Source organism: Sinocyclocheilus grahami, unplaced genomic scaffold, assembly GCF_001515645.1.
Source record: "Sinocyclocheilus grahami isolate Dianchi unplaced genomic scaffold, SAMN03320097.WGS_v1.1 scaffold69.1, whole genome shotgun sequence".
Taxonomy (NCBI): Eukaryota; Metazoa; Chordata; class Actinopteri; order Cypriniformes; family Cyprinidae; genus Sinocyclocheilus; species Sinocyclocheilus grahami.
Genome location: NW_015505248.1, coordinates 731,360 through 745,567, shown reverse-complemented (window position 1 = coordinate 745,567; position 14,208 = coordinate 731,360). Strand labels below are relative to the sequence as shown.

The following is a 14,208-nucleotide window of genomic DNA, read 5'->3' as shown; positions in this document are numbered from 1 at the left end:
AGTGGGAGAACTTGCACAATTGGTGGCTGACTAAATACTTTTTTCCCCCACTGTATATATATATATACATGCAAAATGTATTGTTTCAAATATTTTATGGACAATAAAAATATATTAATGTTGAAAATATATTTATGACAAAATGCCAAAAATATATGAGGAAGTACTTACTGAGAATATATTTATAGAAATATATTTTAAAATCTATATTAGCAATACATTTTTTTATTTCAGATTAATGATGTGTCAGGAACTAATCTGAGTTTAGTAGCAGAAAGTCTGGATATCTTGGCTGGCAAACAGGTAAAAGTTACTCTTGTTTACTTGTCTTGTTAACACCCTCCTGCTCTAGTGAATGACTTGCAAAATGTATTGTTTCAAATATTTTATGGACAATAAAAATATATTAATGTTGAAAATATATTTGACAAAATGCCAAAAAATATATGAGGAAGTACTTACTGAGAATATATTTATAGAAATATATTTTAAAATCTATATTAGCAATAATTTTTTTTATTTCAGATTAATGATGTGTCAGGGACTAATCTGAGTTTAGTAGCAGAAAGTCTGGATATCTTGGCTGGCAAACAGGTAAAAGTTACTCTTGTTTACTTGTCTTGTTAACACCCTCCTGCTCTAGTGAATGACTGAGATGGATGATGTACAGTTATTTGTGTCTTTCAGAGTAACCAAAATATAAAAGACCAACTGCATGGGGAAGCAAAAGATCTGCAAGACATCCAGACAGAGATCACGTCTCACATTATGCCTTTGCTGGTGTGTTAACACAACACAAAAGACAGTACTGTACTGGCTTTCAACTATCATCACAACTATATACCATCTATTTAATTGTCAACACCAATAGACAGAAAATCTTTTGGTTTTGACCAAATAAATGTATTCTGTTTAATCACATATATACTGTATGCTGTAGGCATTTTGTTTTTGTGATGTTGCAAGCATAAAAAACAAACAAACTTAAAATTAAGCAGATCGTCAAAAAAAAGAAGATCTAAATAAATAAGATTTACATGCGTGTCAACCCATTCTGGCAATCATCTCTAATAATATCAAACTGGAATTTTTTTTTTTTTTTTTTTTAAATGAATGTGTTCAAACAATTCACTTTTTCCTCAGCAGACAGAATGCTGCATGGGTTTGTCTAACAGTAGCATACAGTTAGCAGTAGCACACACAGAGATATTTCAGACATTTTTACTAAATGTTTTTCAAATTACATTTTGGAACTATTTTTAGTGCCTTTAGTTAATTACTTTAGATCATAAAATAAAATTTCAAATACATTGTGCAGAATACTCCAATACCTAGTAAACACTTGCATCAAAAAGAGAAAATAGAAGTGTTTCAGCTCTCCAAATACAATTAGCTATGACTGCCCAATATAATTGAGTTTGAAGCTGGTCACTGTATAATAGAATTTAGCTGAACTGAATTTAAAGCAGTGCTGTGAATGCTGCTGCTGAGCTCAGTAGGAATGTAGAGACCACAGGAAGCACATCAGAATTCCCCTCCCTGACCACAAAACCATACATCACTAATGACAGCTGTGACACTTTTAGCTCAGAAAGAGACTTGAAAACGAGTGGCAGCAATACATGAGTCATATTTAATTGCTTTTTACAAAGTTAAAATCCCTGTGATAGCACTAAATACAAGAGCAATCCTGAAAACACATAAGGCATTTAACATGAAATGAACAAATCTAAATTGTCCAATGCATCAGCATGCACATTACATTTTATATTACTGTACATTTTTATTAATGACTAATAATTTTTTTAGCTTACATCTTCCATGGAATTTCTTAAAATAATAAGTACTCCAACGTACGATGACATGAACTGTAGTGTCAACAGAAAAACAAGACATTGTTATGCTAAGAATTTATAAAATAAATGTATTAGTCATCTCTGACCTTACATTAGGATCAGGGTGACAGCATGCCTTCGTGTGATGGCTATAAAAAGGACACATCTGAAGATTAGGAAAAAGAAAATACTGTTTAAAAGACACTATGTTAGATGAAATGCATCAAACCAAGTAAACATAAAAACAACATATTACATTCTATATTAGGAATAATTAAAGCAGTAGTTAAACATATATGTGCATTGCAAGTTATTACTTTACAATTTTAATAGTAATGACCCATAGGGCTGGGTATCGATTCAGATGTCCCGATTCGATTTCGATTCGCAAGCCTTGATTCGATTCTCGATTTTTTTTTAATTACATTCAGTGACTATAGTTTTAATACAAATGCTATTGATATTTCTAAAAGAATTAACAGTAAACATCAGTTTACAAATGGTGAATTAATAAAAAGAAATTAAGAACCACATGCCTGTATTTTAAACCTATTCTTTTTTTTTTGTATAGGGTCCTTTTTTAAACAATAAAAGGGGGCTATAAAATGTTCTTAATTTTTCTGGTAATCAGATGAAGGCATAAAACATTAATTTAATTTATCCTAATCAAATGAAAATTAAAGCCTTTTATTTTTTTGGCAAACAAAGTACTGCACAACAGAGGTTTACTGTTAAAATTAAAAAGAAAACAGATGTGATTATTCCTTTAAAAATAAAGATTTATTAATATTTATTAGCAGTAATATAGTAATAGTATATTACTAAATAGTAATATACTCTGACAGTTTCTTAACGTTAAACTAAACTTTTATTTTGACAGGTTGCCGCGAAGAACTTGCAGCTGCTGTGTATGTGATATAATGGTAGTTTTCTCAAACGAAACGGTAAAATGCTAATGAAGTGACTCTCAGAGCAGCTGGAGATGACATTCGTGTTCATATCAACATATAGTGAGACGGCAGAAGCTGAAAACACCGCGAGCGTCATCCGCGCTTTAGTATGTGTGTAGTAAACAAAACAGTGCACTCCGCCATTCATTCCTTGCGGAAATCATGGCACCTTATGCGTGATATCAAATGCTTCCGCAGATTTATAGTAGTACTATAGCATTTCACCTGAGCATTGTGAATCACGTGTAAGGCCATGATAAGCGCTGAATGAATGACAGGATTTCTGTTGTAACATCGCGCAAGGCAAATAAGGGTGACATCTAGTGGAGAAGACTAATGATACGATTCACTTAATCAGATCTTGTTTTAAAAGTGTGCTAAAATAAATACCGGAAAAGATCGATTCGTGGCTTTTGAGAATCGATATCGAATCGACATCATTTAAAAAAACGATTAATCAAAAAATAATTTATTTTGCCCAGACCTAATGACCCGAAGAAGCTCTGTAATTTTGTTCAGACCATGCAAGGTAAATAATACTTCTTAAAGAGACAGTTGACCCAAAAAAGAAATTGTGTCCTCATTTATTCACCGTCATATCATTCCAAACCTGTATGACTTACTTTGTAGTGTAGAACATAAAAAACAGTCAATCCAGTGAAAGTCAATGGGGTCCAAAGTTTGTTTTGGACCCCACTGTCTTTCAATGTATACACAAAAATAGTTCATCAGAATAAATTTTTTAGTTTCCACAGAAGAAAGAACGTCATACAGGTTTGGAACAACATGAGCCTGAGTAAATGATGACACAATTGAATTTTGTGGTGAACTGTACCTCTAAGAGCTTTTTAATAACAGGCTATGTAAAGGGTCAGACATGATTTGCGAGTGGGAAAGTCAGACCAGTCTGGCTTGACATGTCGCTTGAGATCCAGAGGAAGTCCTCTGCTTGGTTTCCTTCTGCTCAGCATCTCTGAAAAGTCCCTTTGGCTGGCGTGGAGGAGTGAGCGGAGGAACTGTGGGTGACTGAAGGATATCTGCGTACCTTTGGCTCGGTTTGGTCTCCCTTTGGAGAACTTTTCTGAGCAGCGGTTTCAAAAGCCTGATGGTGACCTGGCTGCCGTGAGCCTCGAAAGGTCTTGAGTTCTGTGTCAAATCAGGCAGGTCTTTCAATACAATATTAAGTATGCTCGTCACAGTCATGTCCTCGGGACAAAGAGTCCACAGCAGGTCCAAATAAGGGTCCAGGTCTCTATGTTGGGACACTTCACACAGCAGAGCACTGAAAATCTCTTTGTTCAGAAGAGGGCTCTGCCGGCAGAACCTCTCAGCTGCTTGTGCAACCTGTTCCCACTGGCCTTGCTTGATGAGAATCTGCAACGCTTGCATTATTGCTTTAGGCCGCTCGCTGCACAAAAGCAGCTCCACTTTCAGGTGTTGGTAGGTTCCATTGCAAGGGAGCACCGTCAAGGCCCGTTTATAGAGCGGCAAGCTCTCAGAGCTCTCCTTCATGCCGTAACCCCACGAAGACTTGGAGGACCCGCCAGATTGTTGTTGTGCCAGTTCAAGAATCCTGGGGAGCCAGCTGGGCTGGAATTTGAAGATGGAGTGGCACAAGAGCTCAAACACAGGCACCGCAGTGTGTTTCTGCTGACCGTTGCAGTGAGCTAAGTTCGCTGTGGGTTGCACAGGGCTGAGGATGATTTTCCATAACTCAGCAGGAGCTTTAGATGACAACAAACCCTCACCGTTGCACCTCAGATGCAGAACCGCTTGCATTGCGTGCCAGGAGTAAGTGGGAAAGAGATGGAAGATGCTGTTCAGGTATTGAAGATTTTCCCTCTCTAGCTCACCACTCAGCAGCCGGCAGATCTCCTGCTGCACCAAGCTTTCACAATGGTTCTCTAGATCTTTCTCCGAAGCCTTCACCACTGATGTTTTGATGTCCTCCAGCAAAACAAGACTCCTGAGTTCCGATTCGAGTGAGCTCATGAGCCTTTCTTGACCTGTAGAATGTTTCTCGCCAGTTTTGGTCTTCTGGTTGCTGAGGTAATCCCTGAGGATGGCAGCCAGTGATATGGGCGCTTGAAACATTCCACCGTTTTTGAGCTTCTCCACCGTGAGCTGCGTGCTACTTAGACTTCTTTGCTGATAGTATTTACACGCCTCTTCAAAGACAGCTTCAACCAAGAGTACACTCGAGTCTTCTGAAAGCATTGGAGAAGGCTTCATGTTTTGTATGACCACAAACAGCCCTGTTTCTGACAGCATTTGTGGAGAGTGACTATCCAAAGTGTTTACGAAGAGAAGACCTTCTGTTTTCAGACTTATTCTTTCTAATTCCAGACCACATTTGGTGTCGATTAAGAAGAGGGTCCTGCCTATTGTTAGTGCCAGGATTTCGTTATATATATTCAGGCTATTTTGGGACCCACTAGCACTTAGGCAGTTATCAGGAAGTTTGTATATGTTGTGAAGACTGCCGTCCCTCTTCATAATGCATACCCAACCAGTGCTGAGAAGGAGCAGGAGGTCTCCACATCCAGTTGGAGAGAATCCACAGATATCAGGAGGATTTATGGTGAATAGAAGGCCAATGCAGTCTGTAACAAGTCTCTTGAAGTCAGATTCCTTGCTCGAGCTTTTCATAAGTGTGCAACTACAGGCACTATGCACTTTAAAGCTGTCATGTTCAGGAGACCATGCAAGAAACACCTTGCAAGAAACACGGTTTTCCCTCATATCTGGGAGCAGATAGACCAAATCCCCAGAACTGATGATTGTGTATTGAGGATTATTGTGCAATGCAATTTTCACGTTTCCCAAACTGACACCCCCCTCATTAACTTCTATAGTCTTTTTGCAGATGCAGAACCTGAGGTTGCTGCTCACACTATTGGAGTTCTCAGATGGTGGTCGCTCCTCACACCATATAATGAAATTCTGACACATGCACACCGAAATTACTTTAGCACGAGGGCTCTTACACAGATCTACAGTCTGGAGTAAATGCCAGCCTGATCTGCACTCTAGAAATTTCCAGAATTCCACTCTTCCATTCTCAAAAATAACTCCCAACACAGAGGCTCCATCTTCTGGTTTGCTTTGAGGGATATAAATGACATCCACTATAGGCACATTTCCAGTTAGCACTAAATCAACGTGCTTCTGGCATTGCATGAGATGGGCTCGCTGATATTTGTCATGTGTCATAAGACCACTCTTAGGCTGACGCACAATGACATGAATGTGACGTCCATCTGGACTCAGACGCACATCAGACAGGCAGTTTTGAGAAGAGATGTTGGAGTATGCCTGTTTGAAAAACTCTTTTAGATTCTTTCCTTTCGTGAAATCGCCGAAATCAGTCACTTGTTCCAATGCGAGTCGCGTCATGTTTGCTGAAACGTTGATAGGAATAGGAAGCACACGATGCGCGTGAAAACACTTTCAGTTTGGACCAGCGATCATCCACGATCTCCCTGAAACATGTCCAGTGCTCATTTCACGCGTTAACTCCATCATATGACGCTGTCATATCTCTACAGTCCATAAATCCTACGAAATACTCGTACATTTCTCCTGTGCTGTCTGTTTCTCTTCTACTCCTCCTGACATCACGAGTTTGTTCATTTCCGGAAGCTAATGACCGTGTTTCAATACCCACTTACCCAGCGAGGCGCGCACTCGGACAGCATTATTGTGCAACAGCTCGGTGACAGCCCGAAATCCTGTCTAGGTAGGCAGCTTACTAAGTTTTGAAACACACCCTATGCGTTGTTTGTAGTCTTTTTTTTTTTTTTTTCTCTTTTTAAGGGGGGGGTTTAATTCATTTCCTCCTACGAAATACTCGTACATTTCTCCTGTGCTGTCTGTTTCTCTTCTACTCCTCCTGACATCACGAGTTTGTTCATTTCCGGAAGCCAATGACCGTGTTTCAAAACCCACTTACCCAGCGAGGCGCGCACTCGGACAGCATTATTGTGCAACAGCTCGGTGACAGCCCGAAATCCTGTCTAGGTAGGCAGCTTACTAAGTTTTGAAACACACCCTATGCGTTGTTTTTAGTCTTTTTTTTTTTTTTTGCTCTGTTGAAGGGAGGAGTTTAATTCATTGCCCTGCTCTCTAACCTACATCATATCAGACACAACTTTCTACGAGGATCTACTATATATTTCCTTATAATTACTAATATGTTTCCTACGTACGTTTCTGCTTTCATCCACCTTATTGTGTCTATTGTGTGTGTAAAATCTTAATCAGTTTACGTCAACACAGTCGCATTTTTATTTATTCACAGTGTTTAAATGATATAAATATAGTTACAGTTGTTTGAAAAATACAAACTCGCAACTTAGTGTTGAACTGACAACTTTTTCATTCTGTACAAATGTGAACGCTAAAAAATCAGTCATGACAACGGCTCAGTCATGACGTCAATTTGTAGGCCAACAAGGGAGGCTAATTCGCCATAGATTCCTTTAGAAATTTCCTCTGGAATTTTAGAGTGGTTTTCGATGTATTGGCAAATTAAGGTCTCTGGTTTTCAGGTTTGTTCAACAACATATACTGTGTGTGTTTTAAGGTAAATTGCTAACAAGTTGCTTAATAAGGACTACAACTACCACAAGTATGTGAGATTACGTGAGTGACAAATCGGACAAAAGTAGTAATAGCAATAGTTGGTGCTTAAACAATATCGTATACATAGTATAAAAATACAAACCGGGGAAGAACTAATAAATAAACTAATATAAAACATAATCTGACACTACAAGCTTCGTGACAGAACGCGTCAGAGATGACGCGACGCGGTAAAAACACTTCCTTCTACTCTCGCAAAGGTTTCACCGTTGATACAAATGACAGACATGAACCCTGCACTTTTTAAAGTTTGTAAGTTTTCATAATACATTCTGATTGGGTAGTTTTTGAACCTCAGTGTTTATTAATTATTCTCTGTCTTTATATTCCGATGTCTGATCGCATGTTTAGGTCAGCAGCAGTGGATCGCAAATATGATCACTGTCTGTCTGTTTTCATGGATTGCTTGCACACACGATGCAATTGTTTTGTAAACAAACTTTTATTATTATTATTATTTTAGAAAAGTCTCTCAAATCTGTCTGTGTACCAGTAAAATACTGTGTTTACTGACCATGTGATTAGCAGGAAGCATACTATATTAAGATACTGTGCTATTCGATGCTTTAATAAATTATGCTGCATATTGTACTTTATTATATTATGTTATATTTTATTATGTTATCCTCAAATACTTGGGTGAAACCTACTTACCCTTTTAAAACACTTCCCAGTGTGCTACTGTCATTTCTTGGTCTGTTTAATGTTTGTTACAATATAATCTGACTTTACAGGTCTAGGAATTTAAGTTTCTGTAATACTATTATTCAGACATATGTGTCTCTCAGAATAGATAATCAAGCAGAAACATTGAAGATGTCTGATTCGAGGAGAAGGTCTAGAGGGAGTCAAGAGGAGTCAGCGGGAACATCCAATGGATTGGGTGGGCGGAACAGGTCAGAGAGAGCTTGTGATATGGGTGATGAAGATGATATTGGTGCCGGACCCTCAGGTATTAGTGAGGAAGATGATGATCCAACACGCAGGAGAGAGATCAGGAGCAAGTACAGGGATCTGATCAATCAAGTCCAGCGTGAGTATTAATACTGTTAAAGTTGGCTTCAATGATGCAGTTATAAAGTGTTGTAAGTATATTGTTGAGTATGCTTTTTTTTGTTCACAGAAAATCGTGAGGACATGCTGAACCCAGCTAACAATAAACTCACTGATGTTTTAGAAGAGGCCAACAAACTTTTTGCCAATGGTATTAATTTTCTACGCTACATATTCTGATACCTACAGTACTAATGCAATTCAGTCAATTAGTTGGATGCATGGTCTCGCAGAGCTCTCCACACATACTTTTCATTTTCTATGTATTATGTCTTCATGATTGTCTCCTGCTGGTTTGTTTTCAGTGAGGCAGGCTCGTGAAGCAGCGCTGGATGCTCAACTCCTGGTACTAGCCACTGATCTAGGGAAGGAAAAGGCCAGCCAGCTACATGCTGAAGGCTCTGCATTTGACCCGTCTGCATTTGCAGAACATTTGGTAAGTTACTGTGAGAGGAAAGGCCAGGGCTGTGTTTTCCAAAAGCATTGTAAGCCTAAGTAGATTGTAGAACCATTGCCACCAGCTCATGATGCTTTTGAGAAACGCAGCCCAGATCTTGTATTTAGTGTCAGAGGAGAAAAGCATGCTTAGATTCTCCTTGATTGATTTCTCATATTGATCATTCTAGTTGTCCTTCATGGGTCTGAATCGTTTGGAAGATGAAAGTGGTCAGGATGGGAACTTGGAGGGATATTTACCACAAAGTGCCTGGCAGAGGCTTGCAAAGAGATCCGAGTACTGCTTCAAAACAGCCCCCTCATTCCACTACATGTGAGTATGTCTGTAGTAAGGGTCAGTTTAAGTAAAATTAAACTGAAGGTGATGAGGTAATTGTAAGTGTGTAAGGCTTATATATTGGAAATTCACATTATATTTGTAATTATTTTGCAGGTAATTGCAATGATTTTTATGAAGTTTTCTAAAGAGTATGTTATTATTAAGCTAGTTTTGTGATTCTATTCTTGCCCCTTGTACTGATATATTGTACTGATGTCTTTGTGGCCCACTTCTGTAGTAAATGAAACTATTGATGTAATGGAATCAGTTCAAATCTAAATTCTTCTTCTTTTTTTTTCTTTTAGCAAGGACACATTACATTGATAAAAAGTGACAGTAAAGACATTTATAATGTTGCAAATTATTTCTTTCAAATAAACGCTGTTCTTTTGAACTTTCTATTTATCAAAGAATCCTGAAAATAATGTATCACAGTTTCCACAAAAATATTAAACAGCACTTTTTTCCCCTACATTGAAAATAATGAAAGTTTTCTGAGCAAGAAATCAGCATATTAGCATGACTTCTAATGAGGGATTATGTGACACTAAATACTGGAGAGATGGCTGCTGAAAACTGAGCATTGCCATCACAGGAATAAATTACATTTAAAAAATAATAAAATACAAAGCTGTTATTTTAAATGATAATAATATTTCACAGTATTACTGTATTTTTACTCTGTTTGATCAAATATATGCAGCCTTGATGAGCATAAGAAGACTACTCCAAACTTTTGTTTTGTGTAAAGTTTATGTAATGAGTAAATATAATTTTCCATGATATTTATTGGACTTAAAAGCCTTTATCTTACTTTTATTTACACTAAACCTCTGAATCTGTTTGATTCCACTGGCTACTAAGCTGTACTATATCTTACAAAAGCAGAGCATCTTCTGACAGCCTCATTTTGGAGCATTTACAAATACAATGTGCAGTTTACAATACCTTTGTTATTTTTGTTTAATTCAAGGTTTGGCTCGTTTCTGGCAGAGCCTCCAAAGCCACGGCAGAGAGTTGAAAGACAAAGGAAAGCACCCAGCAAAGAGGCCAAACGAGTGATGCCCACCCAGGTGTGCTCATCATAATGCAAATGCTGACAGTCTCTGGAAATGTTCTTGATAATCTGTCTGATTTTAAGAAATTAAGAAAATATCTTATCATCACAGCTGAAGAAAATGGAAGAATCTCACCAGGAGGCGACAGAGAAAGAGGTTGAAAGAATTCTTGGATGTCTGCAAAAATACTTTGCTGATGACCGTAAGCATGTTACAATAAAATGACAATGAAATGTCAGAGTTAAGCAAAACAGACTATTTCAAAACCCATTAAAAACGACCTTTTCCGGAACAGCTGAGGAACCCATTTCATATTTTGAGTTCGTCATTGACCCCAACTCCTTCTCCCGGACGGTGGAGAACATCTTCCACACGTCTTTTCTCATAAGGGTAAGTTAAGAGGCAACAACAGCTTTGGAGATTAAACGTAAGTCTCACAATAATGAATGAAATATAACCCTCAGGATGGTCTGGTGAAAATGAACTTGGATAAGGATGGGCTTCCTTGTATAGGTAAGATCAAATCCACAGGTCACCATTTTGGTTGTGTTTGTTTGAATGTACTTCGAGATAATATGTATTATGGGTGTATTATAGCTCCAGTAGAGGAAGGAGAGGTAGAGCCTGGTGGAGCTGCTGTCCGACATCAGTGTGTCGTCTCCATCAACCGGGAAAGCTGGAGGGTGAGCACTTTATGACTGCATTTGGTGTATATTTGCAATATTAAAGCAGATGTTTGGGGTCGGAAAGAAGTGTTTTCTGGATTCTAATTGAGATAGAAATTGTTTTCTTCTCGGGATTACCAGAGGCTTGTATCTTTAACAACTATTTGAGACACATTTTTATTTTTATTTTTACAATTTTTCCATGTTCAAATATTTATTTGTATCTATGATCTGTGTCTTGCAGGAAATCATCGATGCCTTTGATATTAAGGGAGCTTTGATCCCTGCTCCAGAGGTTTTGTCGCAGTAAAGCTAATTTGGAGGATAGTTAGCGGCAGCCGCCAAAATATTTGTAAAATAAAAAATACTGTTTTCTTCTTTTTATATTTTTAATATTTGGGATCACAGTTTTAAGAGTTATACCTTTGAATTCTGTATAAAATGTAATAATTGTGTCTAATACAATAAATGTAAAGTGAACTTGCACTCAACATTATATTGAGTGTTGGATTCCAAGTAAAACTAAATAAATATTTTAATGGAAACGGGCAAGGTTCATAACTCTCCACTGTCTGTAAATGTACATCTCTGTTCTTTTTCCTCTGAATTTGAAATATTCAGAGAAGCTGGTCAATTGTGTGCATATAGACGGTGTCTGGATGCTTGAAAATGTCTCTCTGTTCACATGGGATCAATATTTCATAAAACGGGTTTGCTTTGTAAACCATTATGTAAAGATATTCTATTTGCAAGTCAAATCTCCATTTGCACAGCCCTCATACTACAGAGTGTCCGCTTATACTTAATTTAACAAGGTAAGGTAATTTCCTTGAATATCATTTTACTATCTAAGCTATTAAGCCTAACTTTGATTGTGTGTAGATAAGAAACTTAATGCAGATTAATTAAATATGTGCATAGTGTTGTGTTTTTAGGGTTTTGTTTCAATTTCTTAATAGTAATCATTAATCGGGTCACAAAAGTATGTAGTAAGATGAACCTCTATATTTGCCATATCCTGACTTCCCTGTCAGTAATTATGGTTTGATGGAAACGGGCAAGGTTCATAACTCTCCACTGTCTGTAAATGTACATCTCTGTTCTTTTTCCTATGAATTTGAAATATTCAGAGAAGCTGGTCAATTGTGTGCATATAGACGGTGTCTGGATGCTTGAAAATGTCTCTCTGTTCACATGGGATCAATATTTCATAAAACGGGTTTGCTTTGTAAACCATTATGTAAAGATATTCTATTTGCAAGTCAAATCTCCATTTGCACAGCCCTCATACTACAGAGTGTCCGCTTATACTTAATTTAACAAGGTAAGGTAATTTCCTTGAATATCATTTTACTATCTAAGCTATTAAGCCTAACTTTGATTGTGTGTAGATAAGAAACTTAATGCAGATTAATTAAATATGTGCATAGTGTTGTGTTTTTAGGGTTTTGTTTCAATTTCTTAATAGTAATCATTAATCGGGTCACAAAAGTATGTAGTAAGATGAACCTCTATATTTGCCATATCCTGACTTCCCTGTCAGTAATTATGTTCAGATTACAGTTGAACACAACCACGTAGTGGTGAAATAACGTTATTATTTATTATTATTATTATTTTTAATAAAGTTGAATATGTGTGAATGTGATTTAAAACTACTCTTTAAAAATTCTTAATGAGCACATACTCTTGACTGCTGCCTCTAGTCAAGTATATAAATATTGCCATATGGCAATATTTGTATTTTCTTGCGCTTTGTCTGTTACATGTTCATATAAAGTCTGTGTAAAATGCTTATGCAGGGAGGCGATAGAGAGCTGTCCATGTGTGCAGTGGTGCGGCCCTCCATATGCACACAGATTGGTCCAAGCTTGGATTAACTGCCCTGTAGTTTGATCCCACTGACATCTGAAGCCTTTTGGAGGGATCTGCCTGCTGTCTGAGTAACACTCATGTTCACAAGACACTTCTTTAAGCTGCAGGGACTTTTTGGACAGTGTGGTGGTGTAACTCTGCATTCAGGTCAGTGGCTGAAGTTGTGATTTTAGTGTAGTATTGATTTCTGTTGATTTCTTACAGCAGTTTTTTTTTTTTTTTCATTTATGATTTTTCAGTCCTCAGTTAAAAAGTCTTTAGGCTTATTATCTGCTTGTTGGTGTGCTTTGTTTAGGTGTAGGTGCTGTTTTATGCCTTTTATATGCTTTATTTAATGTTCATAAATGGCTTACTGCTTGAAGTTCTAAATCTTTGTATTTCAAATTGGCTGAAATCTTGTCTCACTTAATAAAATGGCACCATATAAAAGCAAAATTATTTATATAGCTTTTAATTGCCATTTACCAAATTTATTGTCGATATCCTCAAATTTTTTCATCTTTCATGAGGTATTTTTACGTTTGTCTTTATTAAACACTTTTATTATTTAATTTGAAGGGAACTACAGTATCTTTTCCTGGTGTCCATTTTAGTGAATACAAATTAGTAAGATATGCATCAAAACAAATAATGTGTAAATAATGCGTTCATCTGAAAAGGCAATTTTTTTAAATAGAATTTTGCTTTCTATTTCAGAGGTAAAGGTTACATTTTTGCTGAAAGCTAATTTTCCTAAGGGATGCACAGACAATTTTGGCCAATACTGATCATTGTTTTCATGTTATGACTGATACTAAAATTCAGTAATATTTAGTCTTAAATAACAATAATGGACTAAAACTAAAATCAGTAATTTGTGTCAATGTCAATTCAGTGTTGTGATGCTTCATTTCGGGATCACGGCATTGTCATTTGCAGTATGAAATATGCATAGCTATTCATTTTTAGATAAATATTTGATGAGAAAGTTAATAATAATTAATAGTCCCTATTGGGTCATCATTATAGGAAATGACTCTTTAAAGGAATAGTTCACCCAAAAATGAAAATCTGATGAGCAAGTGATATAATGCTAAGTTTCTCCAAATCTGTTCTGATGAAGAAACAAACTTATCTACATCTTGGATGGAATGAGGGGGAGCACATTTTCAACAAATTATCATTTTTTGGGTGAACTATTCCTTTAAGAAACCTAAAGGGTTAAATATTTTTCGTTATGTAGTACTGTCACTTTAAGTTAGCTCTAGATAATGGCAAAATTTCATTTTTAATAAAAAACAGGCAAGAAATGAATGCCTACAATTAAATATCCAGTACTGACCAATATACCCATATCTTTATTGATTTCAATAC

At 36.8% G+C, this 14,208-nt stretch overlaps 3 protein-coding genes across 9 annotated transcripts in view; 2 read left to right on the top strand and 1 right to left on the bottom strand.

Annotated features, from left to right (window-relative positions):
- The window catches only part of LOC107585354 (prominin-1-A-like), an 11,810-nt gene extending 11,021 nt beyond the window's left edge, over positions 1 to 789 (top strand). Inside the window, exons 18-19 of the mRNA XM_016272357.1 lie at positions 526 to 594; positions 688 to 789. Of these exons, the coding sequence (XP_016127843.1) occupies positions 526 to 594; positions 688 to 789 (171 nt within the window). The remainder of the gene's footprint in view (positions 1 to 525; positions 595 to 687) is intronic.
- A 736-nt stretch (positions 790 to 1,525) lies between these two features.
- Positions 1,526 to 6,395, bottom strand: LOC107585321 (Hermansky-Pudlak syndrome 6 protein homolog). 2 transcript variants are annotated; one of them, XM_016272299.1, is made up of 2 exons: positions 3,689 to 6,395; positions 1,526 to 2,001 (listed from the first exon to the last, which is right to left on the bottom strand). In XM_016272299.1, exons 1-2 carry the CDS (start codon positions 6,179 to 6,181, stop codon positions 1,912 to 1,914), a joined length of 2,583 nt encoding a protein of 860 aa, XP_016127785.1. In that variant the 5' UTR covers positions 6,182 to 6,395; the 3' UTR covers positions 1,526 to 1,911. The 2 variants fall into 2 exon arrangements, with proteins under 2 accessions (XP_016127785.1, XP_016127786.1); XM_016272300.1 differs by having other exon boundaries at positions 1,982 to 2,001; positions 3,621 to 6,395.
- A 297-nt stretch (positions 6,396 to 6,692) lies between these two features.
- On the top strand, positions 6,693 to 11,996 carry LOC107585317 (non-structural maintenance of chromosomes element 4 homolog A-like). 6 transcript variants are annotated; one of them, XM_016272293.1, is made up of 11 exons: positions 6,693 to 6,805; positions 8,218 to 8,462; positions 8,553 to 8,633; positions 8,788 to 8,918; positions 9,109 to 9,251; positions 10,231 to 10,330; positions 10,427 to 10,517; positions 10,611 to 10,705; positions 10,780 to 10,828; positions 10,913 to 10,998; positions 11,225 to 11,996. In XM_016272293.1, exons 2-11 carry the CDS (start codon positions 8,246 to 8,248, stop codon positions 11,288 to 11,290), a joined length of 1,059 nt encoding a protein of 352 aa, XP_016127779.1. In that variant the 5' UTR covers positions 6,693 to 6,805; positions 8,218 to 8,245; the 3' UTR covers positions 11,291 to 11,996. The 6 variants fall into 6 exon arrangements, with proteins under 6 accessions (XP_016127779.1, XP_016127777.1, XP_016127781.1 ...); XM_016272291.1 differs by lacking the exon at positions 6,693 to 6,805 and adding an exon at positions 6,964 to 6,989; XM_016272295.1 differs by lacking the exon at positions 6,693 to 6,805 and adding an exon at positions 6,969 to 6,989 and having other exon boundaries at positions 8,223 to 8,462.
- The last annotated feature ends 2,212 nt before the right edge of the window (positions 11,997 to 14,208 follow it).

What these genes read in the sequence shown, in the direction of transcription:
- LOC107585321 (XM_016272299.1), bottom strand. Translation starts at nt 6,181, where the DNA reads ATGACGCGACTCGCATTGGAACAAGTGACTGATTTCGGCGATTTCACG. An exon ending in CGACATGTCAAGCCAGACTG is followed by an intron (nt 2,002 to 3,688) that starts GTCTGACTTTCC and finishes CCTAATCTTCAG; the next exon opens with ATGTGTCCTTTTTATAGCCA.
- LOC107585317 (XM_016272290.1), top strand. Translation starts at nt 7,648, where the DNA reads ATGACAGACATGAACCCTGCACTTTTTAAAGTTT. An exon ending in CAACAAACTTTTTGCCAATG is followed by an intron (nt 8,634 to 8,787) that starts GTATTAATTTTC and finishes GTTTGTTTTCAG; the next exon opens with TGAGGCAGGCTCGTGAAGCA. An exon ending in CTGCATTTGCAGAACATTTG is followed by an intron (nt 8,919 to 9,108) that starts GTAAGTTACTGT and finishes TGATCATTCTAG; the next exon opens with TTGTCCTTCATGGGTCTGAA.